This window comes from Geotrypetes seraphini, chromosome 16 (assembly GCF_902459505.1).
Source record: "Geotrypetes seraphini chromosome 16, aGeoSer1.1, whole genome shotgun sequence".
NCBI classification, from domain to species: domain Eukaryota; kingdom Metazoa; phylum Chordata; class Amphibia; order Gymnophiona; family Dermophiidae; genus Geotrypetes; species Geotrypetes seraphini.
The window spans coordinates 52,598,006-52,621,243 of NC_047099.1; the positions used below are offsets into that span (position 1 = coordinate 52,598,006).

Sequence of the window (23,238 nt, forward strand, 5' to 3'; positions counted from 1 at the left end):
ATTAAAAATTTACAGACAAAGTTGTAGTATCCCTCTCCATCATTCAAAACAGTTAGAAAAAGTAAACATAAAAACAACCAGTTTTATGCATTTATAACATATGAAACAATAACTTCTGAAACAGCTCTGAAGCAGCCTATGGCCAAACCAAAAGGAAGAAGGAGTGCAAACACAGCTCCAAAGAAGCAGCAGAACTTTACTGAACCTGAAGCTCAGAGTTTCCCCTGATGACTCTAATAGCGAAACAGGGCCTTGTCGGGAAATCTAAGGATTGTTAATGATTTAATCCTGGGAGTGAAGATTTGTCTACATTGACCATGCAATGTATTATATCCTGTATATCAGACATAGCCCTATCCATTATATCACTCTGCTCGGTGTATTTGCTTGTTCCCTGAATACCACTGGGCGCTACACACCTGGCCCCGCCTCCTCCGAGCACCAGTGCTATCGTGTTCCCTGTCAGGACACGGGCTAGGCGGGAAAAGTCGCTGTGCCTGTCCGCCGTCTTCTCAAAGACCTTCTCGTACATCTCTCTCTGAAAAGAAAGAGAAGAAATAGAGGAAAACATGGCCCACGGACAGCAAGAAAGATGAAGGCTCCCTCCTTCCCCAAAGAAAGATACTACTCGTAAGTTAGGCAAAGCTTGTTCTCTAACACCACACCTGGACGGATGTTTTCCAGTTCCCTGAAGCACTGTGCTTCAGGGGATAATTTGAGAAGGCAGGCACCAACATTTAGGTGTCAGGCACGTGTGTCAAAGACCAGAATTCTGTAAATATTAGTACAGTTAGCTAAGCATTATTTTATGGCGTCTAAACGTGATGGGGCATAATAGAGAATGACACGGGAACAAATTTTTCCCCATCTTGTTCCATTCCTGTAAGCTCTGCCTTAACTGCACGAACACTTATGATTTTGAAGTGTTTGAGGCTTGTGCAGGTGAGGACGGAGCTTGCAGGAATGGGGCAGGGACGAGAAAAGAACTCGCCGGGATGGGAAAATGAGTTCCCGTCTCATTCTCTACACAGTACGAAGCAGTTTGCTGGACTACAAAAAACCCAAATGGTGTTTCTATAAATAAGATTAAAAACCAGTTGATGTTATGCACATTTCACCTTCCACTCCTCCTCCCTAAGCAGAACATAGGATCATCTTTTATTCTATTGTCCATTCATATTAATATTTTGGAAATCAATTTGGCCTCAAATTAATAAGATGTTAGAAAATCCGGTAGCCTTGACATATGATATGATTTTGTTTGGTACTGCAATGAGAGCTCGAAGTCAAATTTCATCAAATAACAATAAACTTTTATTTATATTGACTGGAGTAGCAGTACAGCAAATTACACATAATTGGAAAAATTATGACAGATTAAACTATAATTTTTGGTGGAACTCAGTTTGCCATATATATAAGATGGAGCGTACATTTGCAACACAAAAAGGATATATGGATAAGTTCAAGAAGATTTGGGGACCATTAACAGATTTTTGCAATGACTGATTTTAATTTTTTCCCATAATAAGATAATGGTTAAAGAAGGGAGGGAGGGAAGGGGTAAAGAATTTATTCTCTTTATTATACATTATAAAAAATATATCATAATGAATGAATGATAGTCCTATGAGAAATTAATGTGATAAAGGGAGAGAAAAGGGTTCATAATTAAATAATAATTGATAAAATCATTACAATATATATTTTATATAAATTCATAAGAAAAATAATATAAAATATGGTTTATATAAAATACATTATAGAGATATCAAGTGTATTGTTAACATAAATGTATGGAAAATTTATAACACTTGTTGATATGTGAAAAAATCAATAAAAAAACTTAAAAAAAAAAAAAAAAGAACATAGGAAAGAAGTGGCCTAGTGGTTAGAGCTACAGCCTCAGCACTCTAAGGTTGTGGGTTCAAATCCCACACTGCTCCTTGTAACCCTGGGCAAGTCAATTAATCCTTCACTGCCTCAAGTAGATTGTGAGCTCACCAGGACAGAGAGGGAAAATGCTTGAAGTACCCGATGAAAGAGAGAGAGAGAAAGGAATTCCTGCTAGCTGAGGGAAAGTGTTGGGGTGCCACTCTCGTACCAGCTTGTGGGGGCTCCTGCGTGAGAAGACCCTGCGCGGACACTTGATGTGCAAGTGGCCCGAGCACCAGCTTCGCATGTTCAGCCACTCCACAGTACGGGAGGGGGTCAGGCTGTCTTCCTTGTGCAACAGGACAAGCTGTTTCAGGGCCCGCACTGCTGTGTTCTCCAACATCTGCTCCAGCTGCAAAAAAACAAACAAAAAACACCCTACATAACACAGAAATATGAGGAGAGAGATGGAGAGTGAATAGACGAAAAGCTGGTGTTAGAGGGGTGCAACCGGGGCAGATGCCCTGAGCCCCCGAGCCTGCCTGAAGCTAGGAAAGGCACAAATTGCCAGTGGGCTTTGGGACCCCTATCCCAGATTTCTACCTTGGGCCCCAGCATGCTAACACCAGTCCTGACGAGAACACAGAAGAAATCACCAAGCTACGCGTGCCTTAAGACAGGAAGAGAGAGCTCAAGTATGAGAGAGCGATGCAAGAGAGCAATGAAGCTACTAAGTAAGTAGATTTAAGAGAAAATATTTCTTCACACAATGTGTAATTAAACTCTGAAATTTGTTGCCAGAGAATGTGGTGAAATCAGTTAGCTTAGCAGGGTTTAAAAAAGGTTTGGCTCATTTCCTAAAAGAGAGGTCTATAGGCCATTATAGAGATGGCTTGGGGAAATCCACTGCTTATTCCTAGGATAAGCAGCATAAAATCTGTTTTACTACTTTGGGATCTTGCCAGGTACTTGGGACCTGGGTTGGCCACTGCTGGACACAGGATACTGGGCTTGATGGACCTTCGGTCTGTCCCAATACAGCAATTATTATGTTCTTATAAGAGAGTGAGAAAGACAGACAGAGTGGGACAGAATTCTCAGCAGTTTTACCAAACCTTTAGGAAAGGATATCTGTGGGCACCACTGCGCTTTGGAGGAACGTCAAATCATTTTGAAAAAGAGGCATGGGCCTGGATTCTCTAACTGGCGCCGGTTTTTTAGGCAACGGTGGGCAGCCAAGCTCAGTAAAAAACACCATTTAAATAACAGTTTTAAGTGAGTTTCAAGAAGCCTAGAAATTGGCCTCAAAAACAGGCCACTTAACTCCACTGTAGGCACGGGCTAACGCCAGAAGTGGCGTTAGGCGGCCCTAAGCATCTGCGGAGATGCGATTCACATCACAGGTAGGCGCCAGAAACGCAGGCCTGGGAAACCCTGGCCTACATTTCTGGTGCCTATCTTTGCCAGTGGTGCGATTCTGTACCCGTCGCGTGACTGACTCGCATTCAGCGGCCGCCGACAACAGCGCTTAAGAGAATCTAGGCCAGAATGTACAAATACCACAGATCTTTTTACTCTGGACTTCGACCCTGTCAGGTTCAGATCATTCAACACAAAGCAGATGCCAGAATTAATTTCTTTTAATGCTAAAGCTGAAAAATACTATAAGGATAAGGCAGGGGTAGGCAATTCCGGTCCTCGAGAGCCACAGGCAGCTCGGGTTTTCGGAATATCCACAATGAATATGTACGAGATGGATTTGCATGCACTGCCTCCTTGAGATGCAAATCTATTTCATGCATATTGATTGTGGATATCCTGAAAATCTGACCTGCCTGTGGCTCTTGAGGCCCGGAACTGCCTACCCCTGGGATAGGGTAAAGGGGCTGGGATTATTTAGACTATGAAGTCTGAGAGGTGGCTTCACAATGGTGCAGAAGGATTAGAGAGGGATTATATTTGTCTTACGAGCGCTAGAGAAAGCCACGGGGACATTTTCCCTGTCCCCGTGGGATATCTCAATCCCTGCCCCATTCCGGCAAACTCTGTCCTCATCCGCACGCACAAGCCTCAAACTCTTTAAAATTGGAGTAGCAATTCAACAAATAACATACAATTGGAAAAATTATGACAGATTAAATTATAACTTTTGGTGGAATTCTGTATGCCATATATATAAAATGGAACGTATAATAGCAACACAAAAAGGATATTTTGGTAAATTTCAGAAAATTTGGAGACCATTAACAGACTTTTGTAATGAATAATAACATTTTCCCAAAGTAAGATATTTGATAGAAGGGAAAAGGGTGGGTATTATTTTTATTTATCTCATAATGCATATGAATATATCAATAGTCTCACTATATTTGTATGAAATTCTGTTACGGGAGGGGATGGGGATGGGAGGGTTTTATATTTAATAATAATTGTTTAGATATTAGGTGTATTACATAATATTCAAGATATTATAGAATATAAATATGTAATGAAATGTTATATTTAATGTGATATATGAGAGTTAATCAAGTGTGTATTTATAAGTTCATATGATTTTATCTAATACACTTGTTGTAATATGCAAAAATGAATAAAGAATTAAAAAAAAAAAAAAAAATTGTAAGTATTCGAGACTTGTGCAGTTAAGGCAGAACTTGCAGGGATGGGACAGGGCCACCGAGATCCCGCGGGGACGGAGACAAATTTGACCCTGTGTCGGCCTCCAGCTGTACCTCTCCAAGGGCGGGCTCCTGGTCTCCTAACCCGACAATCAGGATGCAATCTGCTTGCCGGATGCAGCGCACGGTCCAGGGTGTCAGGGTGTAGTCCGTCTGGTACAGCACAATGCGATGGATGTCTTCCTGCTGAGCCAGCCAGCCCGAGAGCCGAAACTCGTGGATGCTGCAGGAGAGGAGGATAGAGAGGGGATGAGTACGGAGGGTGAGCCGAAATGAAATCAGAGGTACGGCCCCATCTCTTCAGAATTTCCAATGCTCCTCCCCTCCCCGACCTGAAGACTTCAGTAATTTGTGTCTTTAGATGACTCTTACCCTGATACATAGAAGACAGGCTCTATCCTACCATTTTTTGCACCAATATAAACAGGAATCTTTAGAGCAGTGGTCTCAAACTCAAACCCTTTGCAGGGCCACATTTTGGATTTATAGGTACTTGGAGGGCCGCAGAAAAAATAGCTAATGTCTTATTAAAGAAATGACAATTTTGTATGAGGTAAAACTCTTTATAGTTCATAAATCATTCCTTTTGGCTAAGTCTTAATAATAATATTGTCATTTATAGCTAAAGAGACCTATGATGAAGATACTGTTTTATTTTACTTTTGTGATTATGATAAACATACCGAGGGCCTCAAAATAGTATCTGGCGGGCCGCTTGTGGCCCCCGGGCCGCATGTTTGAGACCACTGCTTTACAGGGTCCTTCAGCAGCAGATTGAGTTTAAAAAAATGCAGAGAGAAGGGAAGGGAGCTCAGAAGCCCTCAGGGAGATAAAAAGCTTTTGAAAACCCGCACCAAACGTAACATCTGAAGTCAAGGGTTAATCTCTTCTTGAAATGCTAATTCTTTAAGGATTTACATAGTACAAGGGAGCTTCTGCCCCTCACGTAGAGGGACACCTCCTGCTGCCTTAACACATATTTATAAGCTCTGTACACCGCCTTGGGTAAATTTCTTCAAAAACATAAAAAGCAATAACTAAATCCAAATACATCAATAATAGTAAAAAGCTAGAGGCGCATGCGCTCTTAAAAATTTGTGAGCGCTGGCGCCCTGAGGTGTGCTTCTGTGGCAACATTCTAAACCTCAGGGCGCATGCGGGGGCTGAAGGCGCGCGACTGTGCTCTCCAAACCTGGCTCCAGCGGCGTAGGCAGCATTATAAACACGCTGCTTCGCCCTACTACTACCGATTTCCTCTGCCGTCGTCTCTGATGACATCATCGGAGACAGACGCGGCAGAGGAAATCGGCAGTAGAAGGCCGAAGAGCAGCGTGTTTAAAGTGCTGCCTACGCGGCTGGAGCCTTGAGATTTGTCGGCGGTGGGAGGGTCAGGAACAGGCCAGATCGAGCAGGACAAGGCAGTAAAAGAAGGGGGAGGGGCCGAACGGAGCAGGGAAGAGAAGGTAAGAGAAGGGAAAGGGGGATGGGGAAAATGCTGCTACTGTTTCTGCACAGGAAAGGGGGGGGAGATAGGAGGGAAATACTGTTGCTGCTGCATAGGGAAGTGGGATGGAAATGCTGCTGCACAGGGAAATGGGGAAAAATGACAGACAGACAGACAGCGGGAGGGAGGGAGGGAGACAGAAAGAAAGACAGGGGCAGGGAGAGGGCCATAAAGACAGACAGAGAAAGGGGGCCAGAGAGAGAGTCAGCGGGAGAGGAAAAGGGGGATGCTTTGGGGGGAGGGGTGTACTTGAGGCAAACAGCTTTGCTCTGGGGGGAAGACAGAAGGGGCCATGGAGAGACAGGAAGAGGGAAAGGGGGCTGCTTTGGGGGGAGGTGTGCTGGGGACAGACAGCTTTGCTCGGGGGGGAGGGGGAGACAGAACGATACAGACAGCGGCCAAGGAGAGAGAGATAAAGAAACACAGACAGACAGACACATCTATTCTAGCACCCGTTAATGTAACGGGCTTAAAGACTAGTAATTAAATAATAAAGTAACTGGACATTTAGCAGAAGCGTTATTACAAGATTCAAATGGACTTGCCTGTCCAGCGCAGAGGCTCCCAGCCGCTCTCTGATGCTGTCGCTGTTCAGGACCAGCGTTGGGCCTAAGAGAGATGCAACACTGGTTAAACCCCAGACTCAAGCGGACCGGCGACTGCGTGTGTGCCCCGAACAGGATCGCAGCTTTCCCACGGATGCTAAAACCGGAGCAAAATTCTTTAAAGCAGATGCTCCGAAAAAGCAAAGGAAAAAGATGTTTCCTTCCCACGAGGCTGCCGAGAGCCAGGAACTCCCACCCTCCCCCTGTTGTCTTTCCTCTGGTTAGTGGTAAAATGTTTGTTCGAGAGATACCTAATTTTCTTTTTCTTTTTTTTAATTCTTTATTCAGTTTTAACTCTTGCAACAAGTGTACAATATTCAATCAGATAATTCGTATAAATCACTTGACATTGTAACAATTATTGTCAAATGCATATAAAAAAGACCCCTCCCCCCACCCATCCCATTCATCAGGAATAAACCCATTAAATCACATAACATACCTCCCCATGTAATAAAAAGGTGTCCAAGGTGTCTAATCATTAGAATATGCAATCAATGGCCCCCAAATCTTTTTGAAACTATTATAGTTTCCTTGCTGTATAGCAAGCACTCTCTCCATTTTATAAATATGACAGACTGAATTCCACCAAAAGGTATAATTAAGTTTAGTATAGTCCTTCCAATTTCCAGTAATATGTTGAATGGCAACCTCCGTCAGTATTAACAAAAGTGTATTGTTATTTGCTGAAATTTGACTCTTGAATCTCATAGACGTTCCAAATAAAATAGTATCATAGGATAGGGCAACATGATTTTCTAACATTGAATTCATTTGGGACCAAATTAACTTCCAAAAGGCATTGACAAAGGGACGGAAAAAAAGTAAATGATCTAGAGTCCCAGCATCTAAATTACAATGCCAGCATCTATTAGACCTAGAGCTATCCAACTTTTGTAAACGAACTGAGGTCCAAAAAGCTCTTTGCAACAAAAAGAACCAAGTTTGTCTCATAGATGCTGACCTTGTACTTTTTAATCTCCAAGACCAAAATCTGTGGCCATTGAGAGGCAGAAATTTGGTGCTTGATCTCAATGCTCCAAATATCCCTAAGACCAGTTACCTAATTTTCAAATATTTAAGAAGGAATTGAAAACAAGCTTGTTCCTGTGTGCATACGGTCCGACTGAGCGAGATCTCGTAGGAAGGGATGTTTCATTTTATTTGGTTTCTTGGTTCTAAAATTGTGACAACTGTTACGTTTTTAAGTCTATGTTGTCTCTGACAATAATTTATTGTGTATGTACCGTATTTTCACGCATATAACGTGCGCGTTATACACGATTTTACAAACCGTGCATAACCATGCGCGTTATACGCTTTGTACAAATTTTTTTTAACATAGTTTCCCCCCCCCGACGTCCGATTCATCACCCCGAAGGACCGCTCTCACCCCCACCCTGAAGGACCGCTCGCACCCCCACCCGAAGGACCGCTCGCACCCCCACCCGAAGGACCACTCGCACCCCCACAGCCTCCCCCCCTCCCCGCATGGAGAAGCTGCCTATCATTGTTTCCGGATGCCAGTGAGCCCAGCTGCTTCCTCTGCCAGTGGTCCTGCCCCTTCTCTGAGCCCTGCGCTGCTTCCTCTTCCGGCGGTCCTGCCCTTTCTCTGACGTCAGAGAAAGGGCGGGACCGCCGGAAGAGGATGCAGCGCAGCGCAGGGCTCGGGAGAAGGGGCAGGACCGCCGGCAGAGGAAGCAGCTGGGCTCACTGGCATCCGGAAACAACGGTAGGCAGCTTCTCCATGCGGGAGGGGGAGAGGGAGGAGGCTGTGGGGGTGCGAGCGGTCCTTCGGGTGGGGGTGCGAGCGGTCCTTTGGAAAGGAGAGTCGGGGCGGGCGAAAGGAGAGTCGGGGCAGCATGCGCGGTATACGCGTGTGCGCGCTATAGTAAAAAATTTTTACAGAAATTTCTGTTCCCCGCGCGCTATACCCGTGTGCGCTTTTTACACGGGTGCGCGGTATATGGGTGAAAATACGGTAATCTATGTAAACCGCTTAGAACTTTTGGATTATGCAGTATGGAAGTATGGAAATGAACAAATTCAAACGCAAACCAAATAAATTCAATATTACCAACAATTGGAAAAATGACAAGAATCTTAAATACACATTCTGGTGGAATTCGTTATGCCATATTTTTAAGATGGAAAGAGCAATAGCGATACAAAAAGGGACATATAATAAGTTTGTAAAGATATGGGGGCCATTGGCAAAGTATTGTGATGAATAGTCATCAGTTCTTTTCTGTACCTTTTCTATTCTTTTTTAGATCTATTTAGCACACTCAAGGGGGAGGATGGATATGGAGTGTAAGTTAATAAGATATGTTATCATATGTTATATAATATAGTACACTATTTTATTGTTTTAAGTTTTTTATTCATTTTTCATATAACAACAAGTATATCACATAAATTTATACAATTTCATTGAGTACACACTTGATATTCCTTCATGCATCACTGTAAATACAACGTATCATTCTATAATCCTTTACTATAATATTGAAAAAGCATATCGTACTTAATAAGTATACCAACTATTACTCAAATTATAAACCCATCCCCTCCCCTTCCTTTGAAAATTGAATACAATACAACAAGATATAATGATAAATTATTTACATTATGAGATGAATAAAATAAACCCACCCACATCCCCTCTTATCAAATATCTTATTATGGGAAAATTGTATCATTCATTGCAAAAGTCTGCTAATGGTCCCCAAATCTTCTTAAACTTATCAGTATAACCTCTTTGTGTTGCAAATGTACGCTCCATTTTATATATATGGCATACTGAATTCCACCAGAAGTTATAATTTAACCTGTCATAATTTTTCCAATTGTATGTTATTTGTTGAACTACTACTCCAGTTAATATAAATAAAAGTTTTTTATTATTTGAAGAAATTTGACTCTGTGCTCTCATTGCTGTACACTCTATTTTAGTTGAAAATGTGATGAAGGGTGGGTGGTTTTTTTTTGTTTTTACACTATTAGATCTAATGTGTTAGATATTATAGTGCTATATTGGAATTACTTGTATGATATATTTTTGTGCACTTGTTGTTTGATTTGAAAATGAATAAAGATTTTTTTAAAAAAAACAAATCAAATAAATTCATACACAACATAAAACTGGCCCGACTCTAAAAGCAGAAACACATTTCCAACTCATCCCACCTTGAGTGCACACTGAACTTTCAAGCATGGAAACACAACCAAAACAAACCCTGCACAGAACAATCGGCACAGGACTTAAAACGTACACACCTAGCTCTAAGGATTTACGCAATCCAACCTCATACGTACTTCCAATATTAAACACACACATAACCCAAACCACCTCGTACACTCAGTGGCGTAGTGAGAGTGGTCGGCACCTCTCCCTCGCCCCTTTTTTACTTCGCCGGCGTGAGCAGCGTGCCCATGTCGGAGAGTGCCAATGCCGACGTGGGCAGCAACCTCGCACCGGAAAAGTTAAAAAGGTACCGGGGGAAAGCAAGGGGCACGCGGCAAGGAGAGGAGCGGCGGTGCTGCGCCCTTAGGGAGAGGGTTCCCGGGACGAACTGCCAACACATACACTCCCCCACGCAACACTAAGCGCAGAAACACGATCCAGCCACTCCCCATATCCAGAACCCCCCCTCCCTTTGATTCCACTTTTAACCCATGCACTTCTGTAGCGCCAGAGCGCACCCAACGCACTCACCTATTGCATTGAGTGCATGTTTCAGTTCCAGCGTAAAAGCTGCCATGGGTACCTCGGCGCACACAGGAAGCACGGCCACCGTGGAGAGGTTGCTAGTCGGGTTTGTCACCTCCGACGTGGTGCTCATCCCCAGCCCAGACCCTGAGAGAGAAGGGAGATGTGGATTATCCCCAACCTAGACACCCCTGTCTTTGCCTTTCCCCCCCTCTTGCCTCAATCTCAATGTATTTTTTGAAATTTCCCCTCCCCCCCTCTCCCATTGGATCTAGTAAGCATAGCTTGATTCGTCACCCCAGCAATTTTATTTTTTAATTTTAACTCGACACCTGGCAAAAAAAAACATACTTATCCTGGCCAGCACTCAGGGATCTGGGCCACTTGAAGGGTTTTAGGGACCCCTGAGGTTCTGTGACCCCCAAGATCCTCGTGACCCCCTCTCCTACCTGGGAAGGAACCTCGAGGCTGCTGAAGATTCCCGAGAATCTTCTGACTCAGCAGGTGGATCAAACGGGTCACAACCTATACAGAAAACAGGGGTGGGGGAAAGAAAAGTCCCAGATTACACAGGAAAAGTGTGACTTGCAGCTGATGGAGAACTGGTAACATGTAATGCAAATTCACCTTCTCAATCGCTGAGCTGACACCAAATTTCACCCTTACCCAACACATTGGGGAGAGAAGGCTAGATATATTTCAACAGCCCCTTATCTGGAATGGGGGTTCTCCCATTTTCTCTCCCTCACTCCACACCTAGAAACCTCTTTTCACGTTCCCTGTAAGTCCTGTTCTTGGGCGTCTCTCTTCCCTTTTTCCTACAGTCTCTTCCCTATACTTGGAGGTCTCTGCAGCCCCCACACCCTACTTTATACGTAAAGCTCTCTCATCCCATTTCCTGCCGTTCTTGTACCTGAGGATATCTGCGCTTAATGTTGTTCAACGTCCCCTCCGGCAGCTTGGCCAGTTCCGTGTCCCTCACCGCATGCACCGTGGTGGCTCTGGGCTGCCGTGTGAGAGCTTCCACCTAAGGGTTCAAGGAGAAAGGTTACACATTCCCATTTCTCTGAGGTTTCGTCCCAGTGCACATGCCAATGCCCTACACTAGAGAATGACACGGGGGGAAAAATGTATCACCGTTTCCTCATCTGCACCAGCCTCAACACACTTTAAAATCACAAGTGAAGCCGGAGGTGAAAACCAGAGACAAGAGATCACAGACAAAACCAGCCCAGGCTCACCACTCCAATCAGATCTCCGCGTCCGTACTCTCCAACCAGCTCCTTCTTCCCGTTGGATTTCTGGATGACCGAGCGCAGTCGTCCATTCAAAATAATGTACGTGCAGTCCGACTGGTCATTCTGCCTGAGGAGTTAAAAAAAAAAAAAGAGTTATCCGACTCTGGCTGAAGCCCACTTTAACTACTTTCACCGAATCTTCATTTCCTCCACCTATGTGTGTTTGATTCATGCCTCCTGCCTTCCTGACAAGCAATGGAAGTAAAACTCAGAAGTCTCAATCTATCCTCCTTTTTCTGAAGCCATATGGTAACCCCCTACCCCCAATCAACCTAAATGACCCCTGAGAACGCTCCCTCACTCCAAGATGTTCGACACACAGGCTTCCACATTCAGCGGTGAAGTCGGGATGTGTTCCAGGCTCATCAACTCTCATGTTTACACTGAGACTCCTGGACTATTCCATCCCCCACCTATGTGGCTATGGGTACAACTCCGATTGGATTAAAGAGCGGGTGGAGAAGCGAGGTTTTGCTCCCCGAATCCGGTGCTGGCCATAAACATTTATGAAAGGAATAGGAGGGATTTCCTTCTTCTTGACCAGGGCCCTCTGCCCTTACCTGTACAAGGCCCGGCCTGCCTCTACGGCCATCCAATCGATGGCGAAATCCATCTGCCGCACAAAAGGCGACATGCGTCTGGCAACTGTATGTGCGACGCTAAGGACCACACTTGGCTGTTCCCGCATTATCCTGTGAACACAAGGGGGAATCATGAATAACATTAAAAAAAAACAAAACGATCTAGCAGGATCTGAAAATAAGCAAAATCTGTCTCACCTCCACTCTGAACCTAGCAAAAGAAATGTGCTACTCGGTAGTACCGTGTATTAACAAGGGGAACCTGGGTTCTATTTCTAGGCCTGGCAAAGCTGTGGAAACAACACTCGCGGCCCTCGGTCAGGGGTGGGAAACCGGTTCGACAATGGCGCCATCTAGTGGTCAGACTCAGCACGCATACACACCAGGTTCAAAAGGAGATTTATTTATTTGGACTTATACCCCTTCCTCCCAGAAGAGCTCAGAAAGGGTTACAAGATTGCTGCCAAGATGACCACGAAGACCATTAAGATAACGAATGTGCACTTATTTATTACGATTTATTTACTGCCTTTTTGAAGGAATTCACTCAAGGTGGAGTACTTTAAGATTTTTTCAACTATACATCGGATCTAATTGGAAAATTTGGGATAGATTAAGTTATTCATTCTGGTGAGAATCCCTATGTTTTTGGGTTTTTTTTATAATTCTTTATTCATTTTTACATATTACAAGTGTAACATAGAAACATAGTTGAACTTATACAACAGCACTTGATTAACTTTCATGTACCACAAAAATATAATGAATAAAACCCCCCTCCCAACCCTTTTAATACCTAAATTATATAAAATTCAATATACTAAAAATATTCCTAATTACATCCCTTAATACCAGATCTGAGATCCCTCCCCTCCCAGCCTTCCCCTTACATAATTCCAACCCTAATACTCCAAAAATATTCATGTATTATTTGTACATTATACGATTTTCTAAAATATTACCCACCCCACACCCATCCCATCATTACCATTATTTTATCTTTGGGAAAATGTTCATCACTCATTACAGAAATCTGTTCATGGTCCCGACACCTCCTGAAATTAACAAAATATCCTCTCTGTGTTGCTAATGTTCTTTCCATTTTATAGATATGACTAAGGGAATTCCACCAGAAGCTGTCATTTCATCTGCTATGATCTTTCCAATTGAATGTAATCTGTTGAATGGCAACTCCAGTCAAAATAAATAAAAGCTTATTGTTTTTTGAAGAAATCTGACTCTTTGCTCTATGTTATATCTTCAAAATGGAAAGGGTCATTATAAAAAATTTATGGAAGTGTGGGAACCATTAACTAAATATTGTAAAGATTAATCTAATTGTATAATTGTGGAAAACGTGCACATCTTGGGTGAGGGGATATGTTTTTGCATTTGTTAAGAAGTAAAGAAGAGTTGATTATAAGCATTTTTATGAGATGTTTCTAAATGGGAAGGGGATGGGAGAAAATAAGTCTTATCTTTCTTTTATTAAGTATATCGTGCTGTAATGATAATAATGTATGTAAAAATACATCATTTGTTGTGCACAATTAAAGTTTCAAAAATGAATAAGGAATATAAAAAAACCCAAAAAACTATACATTGGATCTTGTATCATGTTTCTCCGGTTGTCTTACAAGGGTTTTTTTGGTTTTTTTTTTTAAATTATCGGCCTAGAAGGCGTTTAAGATCAGAAAATAGTATGAAACTGAGTTTATAGGGCAAGATGTCAACCTCTCATGTTAGGATTGGTGCAGCAATGCTGTCTGTGGCAGGTGCCAGGCTTTGGAATGCGTTGCCTGGAACTTTGCGATACTGTGCTGGGAGGATGAATTTTAAGAAAATGCTAAAAAATTGTTTTTTAGTGCATTCCTATGTAAGTTCTTTTCTTTTTTCCCGAGAGCTGTGTTTGCAATTTTGTCTGTTATGTGGTGATTGTAATCTTTGTAAATCGTATAGTTAATATATGGTATATCAATTTTTAAATAAATAAATAGTCAAACATAAGCAATAGACCAGTGTTTCTCAACTCGGTCCTGGAGTATCTCCTTCCCAGTCAGGTTTAAAGGATATCCCCATTAAATTTGCATACACTGCCTCCATCTTCCATTTGTGAGTCGCACATACCTATACAGGCTCAAGGCGACAGATCAAAGAGGAAGGGAAAAAGAAGGAGGAGAAGAAGACGGAGAGATAAGAGGAGGGACTTAGACGTAAGGGATGCCATACAGAAACTGAGATAGTTGTCAAAAAGGTGAGTCTTCAGGTGTTTTCTGAATCTAGTGTAGTTTGTCTCTTTCCTGATAGTCTCTGGTAGGTCATTCCAGAATTTTACACCCAGATAGGTTAGCATAGAGTGGAAAATTTGTTTGTAGTGGAGGTATTTTGTGGATGGTAGGTTTAGCTGGATTCTAAAAATGAATAAAGAATTATTTAAAAAAAAAAAAGGATTCTTTTTTTTTTTGTTTTTAATTTCTTTATTCATTTTATAACTTACATTAAGTGTACAGTAAATATCAAAAAGGATTCTTTTTGATGTCGACCAAACATTAGAGAATAATTGGATGAGAGGGGCTGCTAAGCTTCCGTATAGGATCTGGGGTAGGATACATGATGATTTGAAGATTATTCAGGATGATATTGGGAGCCAATGTAGATGCCTGATGAAGGTTGTAATCGAGTCAAATTTCTTTAATTTGTAGATTAGTCTAACGGCTGTGTTCTGGATGAGTTGTAGTTTGTGGATAAGAGCGATGTTGATGCCAAGGTAGACGGAGTTGCAATAGTCCAGTTGGGGTAGGACCATCATCTGAACGATCAGAGCAAAGTGGTGTGGGTGGACGTATGGTCTTGAGAGTCGCAGTTGACGCATAGTGTAGATGGTCTTTTTCCGAAGGTTAGATATTTGTGGTTCCATTGTGAGAGTGTCGTCTAAGATGCAGCCTAGTACCTTGGCGGATTTTTCCATTATGAGAGTGATGCCCGATGAAAGAGTGAGGTTAGGTATGACATTCTTTTGTGCGGTGCAGAAACCAATGGCTTTGGTCTTAGTGGCGTTCATATTCATTGTGAATATCTTGAAAACCTGACTGGCAAGGGGGTACTCTAGGACCGAGTTGAGAAACACTGCAATAGACAATTACAGCAGCACAAAAAACAGAATATAAAGCAACAGGAAATGGCAAGAGAAAATGTACAAACAAATAATCCAAAGTCAAGGCTAAAAGCAAAACCACAAGTAAAACCCAAAATGAACTTAGCATCATCTCAAAATCAGAGCTCTGAATATTAAACGAGAACCAAACTAAACCAACAACAGGGTTAAAAAAAAAAAAAATAAACAAGTAACTACTAACTCATAAAAGTCAGACTTGGAGATGCGGAGGAAGGCACAGTCCCGGTTGGCCTTGATCGTGAAGAAGAGAGGCTCCCCGGTCAAGACAGCCAGTTGCCCCACCATCTCGCCGGGCTGCGTCACGAAGAGACAGACGCCCTCTGCCTTGTCGATCATACGCTGGTACACGTGGAGGCAGCCCCACAGCACGAAGTGCAGGCTCACATCCTGTAGGGGGAGACAGAGAGCATGGAGAAAGAGCCCAAACAAAAGATGGGGGGGAGAGAATGAATGGAGAGAGGAGGAGGGGAAAGGGGAGCAAGAGGGATCAAGCAGGGACACGGCAGGAGAAATTTCAGTGTTAGGATAGAGGGAAAGCTCTCAGTGGTGTAGCCAGAGTAGGAGGCACCTGGGGGCGGTGGCACCTCTTGCTCCTACCCCACACCCTTGCCGCATGAGTGCCTCTCCCCCCCCAAGTAACTCTATAATTCTATGCCGGTGCGAGCAGCATCTCTAACCTGCTGCCTGAGCTGGCCTCGGCTCTCCTTCTGATGTCACTTCCTGGCAAAAAGTGACTTCAAAGGGACAGCCAAGGCCAGCGCAAGCAGCAGGTTGGGATGCTGCTTGCACCGGTGAGGAGTTAAAGAAGTATGGAGGATGGAGAGGAGCCACCCCCACCCAACAAAGACTGCGCCCGGAGCAATCTGCCAACCCTCCTTACTATGCCACTGAAAGAGCTAGATGCAGTGTATTTAGATTTTAAGCTTTTTTTTTTTTTATTCTTTATTCATTTTAAAACATACAGCAAGTGTACAAGATACTCATCTATTATAAATTCAATAAAACGCTTTAAAATCTTTACTATATCATCTGGAACAAAAATATAACTTCCGTCCCTCCCACCCTTCCTAAAGTAATTAAAATAAAATAAAATCGCAACAGAAAAATATACCACCCCTCACCCCCCCCTCTGTGTACATATAATCTCCCTTAAAAAGTGATGTCTACTCATTACAATATATTTCCATAAATCTTTATAAAATTATTGCAATTCCCTTTCTGTAGAGCAATAGCTCTTTCCATCTTATAAATGTGGCATAAAGAATTCCACCAAAACGTATAATTGAGATTAGAATAGTTTTTCCAATTATTGGTAATATGCTGAATGGCGACCCCTGTCATGATTAACAAAAGTTTATTATTATACGACGAAATTTGATTTTAAGCTTTTGATAGTGTTCCACGCAGGCATTTAATAAAGAAACAGACTTTTCCCCTTGCAGTTAACAAAGGCCTTGAATGGGGCTGGCTCAACTGGACTGCAAAAATGTGGACAGAGGAATGTAAAGTGACCTGTCAACCCCTCCCCCCCCCCCCCCCCGCCTCAAAACACAATTTTAAATCAGGCAGGGACCCAGCAGGCCTTGGCCACTAGATGCATAGATTTTTTAAATTTTTTTAAATGTGAAAGTATTTTGAAAATGTGCATTTTTAAGGAAGATAATAATAATAATAATTTTATTCTTATATACCACCAAAGCCATAATAGTTCGAGATGGTTTACAATAAAAAGAGCTGGACAATCAGAGAAGTAGTCACAATGTAAAGTCATCGAATACATGTAAGCAGAATAAAGAGATAGCCTTTAAGAGTTCTTAGGTTAAAAATCGGTTAAACAAGTTTGTTTTTACTAGTTTTCTAAAAAGCTAGGTTGAGGAGTGCGTCTTCCCTACCACAGTCCCCTTTCCTAATCTAGGATCTTTCTCAATGACACGTGGACGCCTGGATGAGCCAGACTGCTCCGCTTGCTTAGATGAGACACGGACTCACCTGGTCTCCCTGGCGGGCAATCACTGTGCCAGCTTTCGCATGATGTAGCACAGCACGATGGTTCAGCATAGATGGATCCTTCCCCCAAAAATTGAAAATCAACAATAAAAATTATTTCTAAGCAACATGATCGATACAAGCAGTTAAGGAGAAATTAGGTCCTACCTGCTAATTTTCTTTCCTTTAATCCCACCATCTGCAGTTGACAGACACACAACCCACTTGTTCTGGACTGGTCTGGTCAGGATGCTAAGGAAAGGCCATCTGGCTCCCCTACCTTAACCTACACTGTCCCAGCATCAATTAATACTCTTGTGTGTCCTTCCCACTACACTCTATATGAAAGGAGATATCCCTTCTGTCAAACAAGTGTGACAGGTCATTCCTTACCCTTTGTTGCCACTCTCATGTTGCAAACAGGGTGAGTGAAAGTGATTCCCTCACACTGCAAAGGGGAAGAGATGGAAAAGCATCAGTTCCACCCTTTCTTCAACTGCAGATGGGGCACGGGAATGAAGACAATACTCTCACTGAGTGGAAGTAACGCCTTCACCTGGCTCTCACGCTACAGATAGATCAGGGGAGATGGGGAGAAGGGTGGGAGTGCCTTTCTCATCCTATGAGCAAAGAGGACTGGGAGTAGGAGTAGCAGAAATAGGGGTGTTGAGAGGCACCGAGAGCAGGGGTGAGGGGATCTTACTCTAACCTTTATTTTCATAAGCTTTACGAGCTCCTGCTTGGCTGCCTCAAACACAGCGCTGGGCTGTTTGCCTTGGTACAGTCCGTAGTCGGGAGCGTCTCCTTCCTCGGGATAGTTGTAATGATAGATCCCCGAGGGCTGCTCCTCCACAGTCACAGACTTACGCTCTTTGGCTTCCTGCGACACGGGGAAAACATGCAAAAGACGAGCGAGATGTCAAATCCAAAGACACAGTCATTTTATTGTGCGACATCAATAATATAAAGCCCCAGTATATCAATGTCTGTTTGTGATCCCAACCAGGATCCAAGTTTCGGCAATCTGGAATGCCTTCTTTAGGGGACAAACAAAAAAAACAAAAAACTTGAGAAACCAGAAAACTCAAAGGCAGACAAGCTGTGACATGGGCCATCCAAGAAAAATGCAATTCCAAATCTGGCCAGTCACATTGCAGAGGATAAAGATTCCTCCCTTCAAGGCGTTCCTTAAAAGAAGAGAGGGGCAGGTCCCAGCCCAGCTGCCCAAAATACTGTCACAGAGACTGGGCTACGCAAGGGGGAGGGGGAAAATCTCGCTGTGAAAGAAGGAACTTCCAGACATTAGAGGACATTGCGCATCAGTCAGATTTGAGGTCGTTCTCATTCCATTACCTCTCAATTTCTATCTGTACCACTGCAGAGTTGATCTCCATTCAAGCCGCGGGAAAGAGGGAGGGTAGGAGGCAGTGGCGTAACGAGGGCGAGTGGCCCCCTGCCCTCTACTCCACCCTCCGCTCCTTCGTGACCCCCCGCCTTGCATGCGTTCCCCCTTCCCTTTCCCCATACTTCTTTCATTTTACCAGCACCACAAACTTGCCGCCCGTGTTGTGTCATCTTTCCCTCCGACATCATTTCCCAGAAACAGAACCCGGAAGTGATGTCAGAGAGAGCCAACACCGACGCAGGTGGCACGTTCGTCATACTGCTCGCGCCGGGAAAATTCAAGAGGTAGAAGAAAAGGGTCGTGGCAGGGGGAGTGGGAAGAAATGGGGGAGGGCCTGGGGTGGACCACCCCCTTCCTTACCGGTGGGGGGGTAAGAGCAGTGGCTTGAAATGTGGTACTGAGATAGACATGGGGGAAGCCACTGCTTATCCTGGGATTAGTTGCTACTATTTGGGTTTCTTTCAGGCTCTTGTGACCTGAATTGTTGGGAGCAGGATTTTGGGCTAGATGGACCACTGGTCTGACCCAGTAAGGCTGTTCTTATCATCTTATGTACTACAAACGCTGCCAAAGCTGTCTGCCCCAGTGATGAAAGCAGAAAAATTTCTGAAGTACTGAATAATAAAGTATCTGAAAGGCTGAACAAAAACTAGGCCAAAAAGTGTGACAGAGGATGTGTTGAATGAATATTTGGGTTAAAAAATAATTTGATTAATTCTGAAATACTGAAATGTGTTAGTCTACTTGGATACTGAAGGTGTGCATTGTTTTCGGGTTGTTCCTTTCCTGTATTATAATGTTGTTATTCTTGACTGGTGTGAAATTGGAAAAGAGAAGGTGTTCAAAAGTTTATTTTATTTAATTTGAGATGTGGGGTGGGAGAAATATGGCAACTAATCTATGGCTGTTTTTCATTTCTTTCTATGCTCCATAAAAATTGTTGGTCTGTAGGTGAACGAGCGCTTTGATTGCTCGGTTCTTTAAATTAAAAAGGAGTTCAAAAATTTCAGGAAAAAAAAAAAAATAATAATAATAAACGTAATTGTTGCTCACTCTTGAAAAGGAGGCCAGGGTGGCGGAGCTGTCCTCTTGCAGCGAAACAGAGATCCGACCGCGTTCATAAGCCATGTCAAAATCTGAGCGAGGGCCTTTCTGGATTACTGAGGGAGACACGAGAGACATTTCTGAAGTCAGAGGCACAGGAAAGGTTCAACAACGGGCAGCAAATTCACTGCCCCACTGGTGCAACATGAGAATCACACGCACGAAACACATTTGCTCACTTCCACTGCTCCACAGGGACAAAATAGGGAGCACACTTAAAGCCGTACATACACACACATTACCACATCCAGTGGCGTAGCGAGGGTGTGAGGCCGTACCCCTGTAACGTTCCTGTCACGCCAGCATTGGCTCTTCCTCTGAAGTCACTTCCTACAGAAAATATTAGGTACCTGAAATATCCACCGGCATGGAGATACAGCGACTCAGGAGAGGCGTTGCCGAGGTTTCCGAGGAGTTTGTCTTTATCTGATCGCCTGGAAGTGAAATCAAAACACGTGGCAGGGTTAAAAGTTGGAAGGACTGGTTTAACCACATGCAGAGTGCTTTATAAATAATTTCACAGAGTTCAGACTCCATCCCGGCCTCCTATAGTCTGCGTTATGTATTGTTCTCCAAGATCACACAGACACAGATCTAGAACCGAGACACGTGGATAAAAGGAATTTGCACGCGGCACCATCTACAAAAGGTTTACTGCTCCTTACCCAAGTCTCGGGTCGAATCAGGTGGCTTGCCAGAGTTTTCCCGTTGATCATCCACTGATGAGGTACTGGTGGCTTTCTTGTTGTGTCTGATGGGGCTGGTCCTGGCGGGATGGCTGGGCTGGGAGAAGAGTCGGAGGGACTGCATCTCCTTCACAGAGCACAAAAAAAACAAGTGAGCGCCGGTTACTCGCTGGCCGAGACACTCAGTATTCGCACACTGGGTCACACGCTGCCTCAGACTCTCGACACACTGAATGCTCCCAACTGCACAGAAGTGCCAACCCCTCCGCTGATCCCTCAAAATCTACTCCAGCTCTTCACCCCCAGCTTGATATGTTGCAGCCCTGGGAGCTTCAGCCCCTTGGGATGTGCACACGGGTGCTCACGCTGGCATTGAACAAAATCAGCTAAACCAAAGTCATGAGGCTTCCCCTAAGCCTGTGGACGCAAGTGTGTGCCCGCCAGTATAGAAAGCGGCATCATGCAAGCTCCATTTAGGTTTGTGGATATTGTAATCCGCTTAGTATATAAGCAGGATAGAAATGTTTAAAATAAATAAATAGACAGAGGGACATCATCCTGCAGAAACTCACGTGGCTAAAGAGCTCGTTCGTAAGACCTAAGTAGTTGTGCAAAGCCAGGAAGGTGACTCGCTGCAGCCGCACCATGATAATCTGGAGGAGAAGAAACCCACAGACATTAGTCCAGCTCAGCCCCAGCACAGCTATCAAAAACCCACAGACATTAGTCACAGCTCAGCCCCAGCACAGCTATCAGATCCCTCTCCCCATCCCGTCTTTCTTTTGCCCCTTCAATGAAGTGTGACACGGAGTCAAAATCAGCCCAAACTTAACAAAAATAAATAATAAGGTTTAAAGCAGGGGTGTCCAACCTTTGGCCCAAGGGCCGCATGCAGCCCCGTGAAGGATTTTGTGCAGCCCCGGTCGAGGGCGATGCAGTGCTTTCCTCTGCTGCCCCCTGGTGTTTACCGTCTTGCCAGCTCCCTCCTCTTTTTCCCAGAAAATTTTTTTTTGGCCAATGCGGCCCAGGGAAGCCAAAAGGTTGAACACCCCTGGTGTAAAGGATGAGTCTCAGAAGTCACAGGCTGCTTTTACAGATTCCGTGTCATGCAATCTGCAGTAATTGACAGCCTGCATTCAACCGACGACTCAAAAATGCTATCATCTCAGCTTTGATGTTCAATCAAACAGCACGGGGAATTTCTTGTAAATCTGAAGTCGCAAAGTCAAACTAAGTAGCATAATTCCCCAACTTTTGAGCTGACGTTTTGCTCGCAAGAGCCATCTTAAGGGGCAAAAGAAGCCTCAAAACGCGGCCTTGAGCTAGAAGAGACGGTCGAGTTTTGAAAGATTTGTTTTGTGTTTTACAGGGTAATTTCTTTAAAATTATTTTAAATTTTCTTAATAACAATACGTATACTACAATAATAATAATTATTATACACACATTATTACAACTTAATGAGGACTATGGGCTCCTTTTACTAAGGTGCACTAGCGTTTAACGCGCTAACCACGCACTAAACGAAAAATACTAACGCAAACTCTATGGCGGCGTTAGCATTTAGCGTGTGTGGTATTGTAGTGCTAAAACCGCTGGCGCACCTTAGTAAAAGGAGCCCTATGTCTATTATAAAATAACAACCTAAAATAAAACAAAAATTAAACATAGAATAAATAAAATACTCATATATCCAATTCAGATGGGAGGGAGTTAGGGAAGATTCTCCTTCAAGTTTTTACAAAAACCATCCCGGGAGCCCATTTCTTAGTAAAATTAGCAATATTATTCTGTTTCATGGCTATTATTTCCTCATATTTTCTTTTTTTTTTTAATTATAAATATTTATTCATTTTTAATCTTTCAACAAGTGTACAAATTAATATCATACATATTTTCTAATTATACTCAAATGATTCCACCATTCAGGAAAGTTGAGTTTAGAATTATCTTTCCAATTGATGGCGATATGGTGGATAGTAGTACTGCCCAATTCAGGAAAAAATATTTTGATTCGATTCAGCCTATTGAATCGATTTTTCGATTCGATTTTCCTGCCCAAGTGGGTGTTTTTTTCAAACATCCTGGTGGGTTTATTTTACAGCCTCTTCACCCCCTTTACCCTCTCCTATCCACACTGGTGCTGTGGTGTAAACAAAATAAACAAACAAAAAAGACTTTCCCTCTCTCTGTTAAATCCTAGCTCACGTTCGCGGTCTAACACCAGCTCTGGAAGGATGCACATTTCAAATCTGACATACTGGAATCACAAAACAGAAAATAAAATTATTTTTTCTACCTTTTGTTGTCTGGTCATTATTCAAATCTTGTTGGTCCCAGGCGCTGGTTGTCTTCTGATACCTCGCTTGCCAGGGTCTCCTTCTTTCTTCTTGCTAACCATCCATCTTCCATCTCTATCCTCCCCTTCTGTTTCCCTTCCCTCCCCCAGAGGTCTGACATCTTTCCTTTTTTTCATCTCCATCCCCAGATCCACCTTTTCTCAACTACCCTTTCATCTAACATCTCTCCCTCCTTCCCCACCAGCCCAGGTTACAGCAGCTCTCCCTTTCTCTTACCAACTACCTTCCTATCCATCATCTCTACCCCCCACCCTGCACCATCCCTTGTG

At 43.3% G+C, this 23,238-nt stretch overlaps 1 protein-coding gene across 5 annotated transcripts in view; it reads right to left on the bottom strand.

Annotated features, from left to right (window-relative positions):
* Positions 1-23,238, bottom strand: part of PNPLA6 (patatin like phospholipase domain containing 6) — a 79,384-nt gene that overhangs the window by 34,691 nt on the left and 21,455 nt on the right. For all 5 annotated transcript variants that reach the window (XM_033924406.1, XM_033924402.1, XM_033924405.1 and 2 more), the window contains exons 11-26: positions 21,182-21,262; positions 20,589-20,736; positions 20,274-20,357; positions 19,873-19,979; positions 18,124-18,294; positions 17,418-17,495; positions 15,610-15,815; positions 12,233-12,364; positions 11,616-11,739; positions 11,288-11,401; positions 10,824-10,899; positions 10,381-10,521; positions 6,603-6,666; positions 4,608-4,776; positions 2,105-2,287; positions 420-538 (exon numbers count right to left, since the gene is read on the bottom strand). In XM_033924406.1, the coding sequence (XP_033780297.1) occupies positions 420-538; positions 2,105-2,287; positions 4,608-4,776; positions 6,603-6,666; positions 10,381-10,521; positions 10,824-10,899; positions 11,288-11,401; positions 11,616-11,739; positions 12,233-12,364; positions 15,610-15,815; positions 17,418-17,495; positions 18,124-18,294; positions 19,873-19,979; positions 20,274-20,357; positions 20,589-20,736; positions 21,182-21,262 (1,997 nt within the window). The remainder of the gene's footprint in view (positions 1-419; positions 539-2,104; positions 2,288-4,607; positions 4,777-6,602; positions 6,667-10,380; positions 10,522-10,823; positions 10,900-11,287; positions 11,402-11,615; positions 11,740-12,232; positions 12,365-15,609; positions 15,816-17,417; positions 17,496-18,123; positions 18,295-19,872; positions 19,980-20,273; positions 20,358-20,588; positions 20,737-21,181; positions 21,263-23,238) is intronic.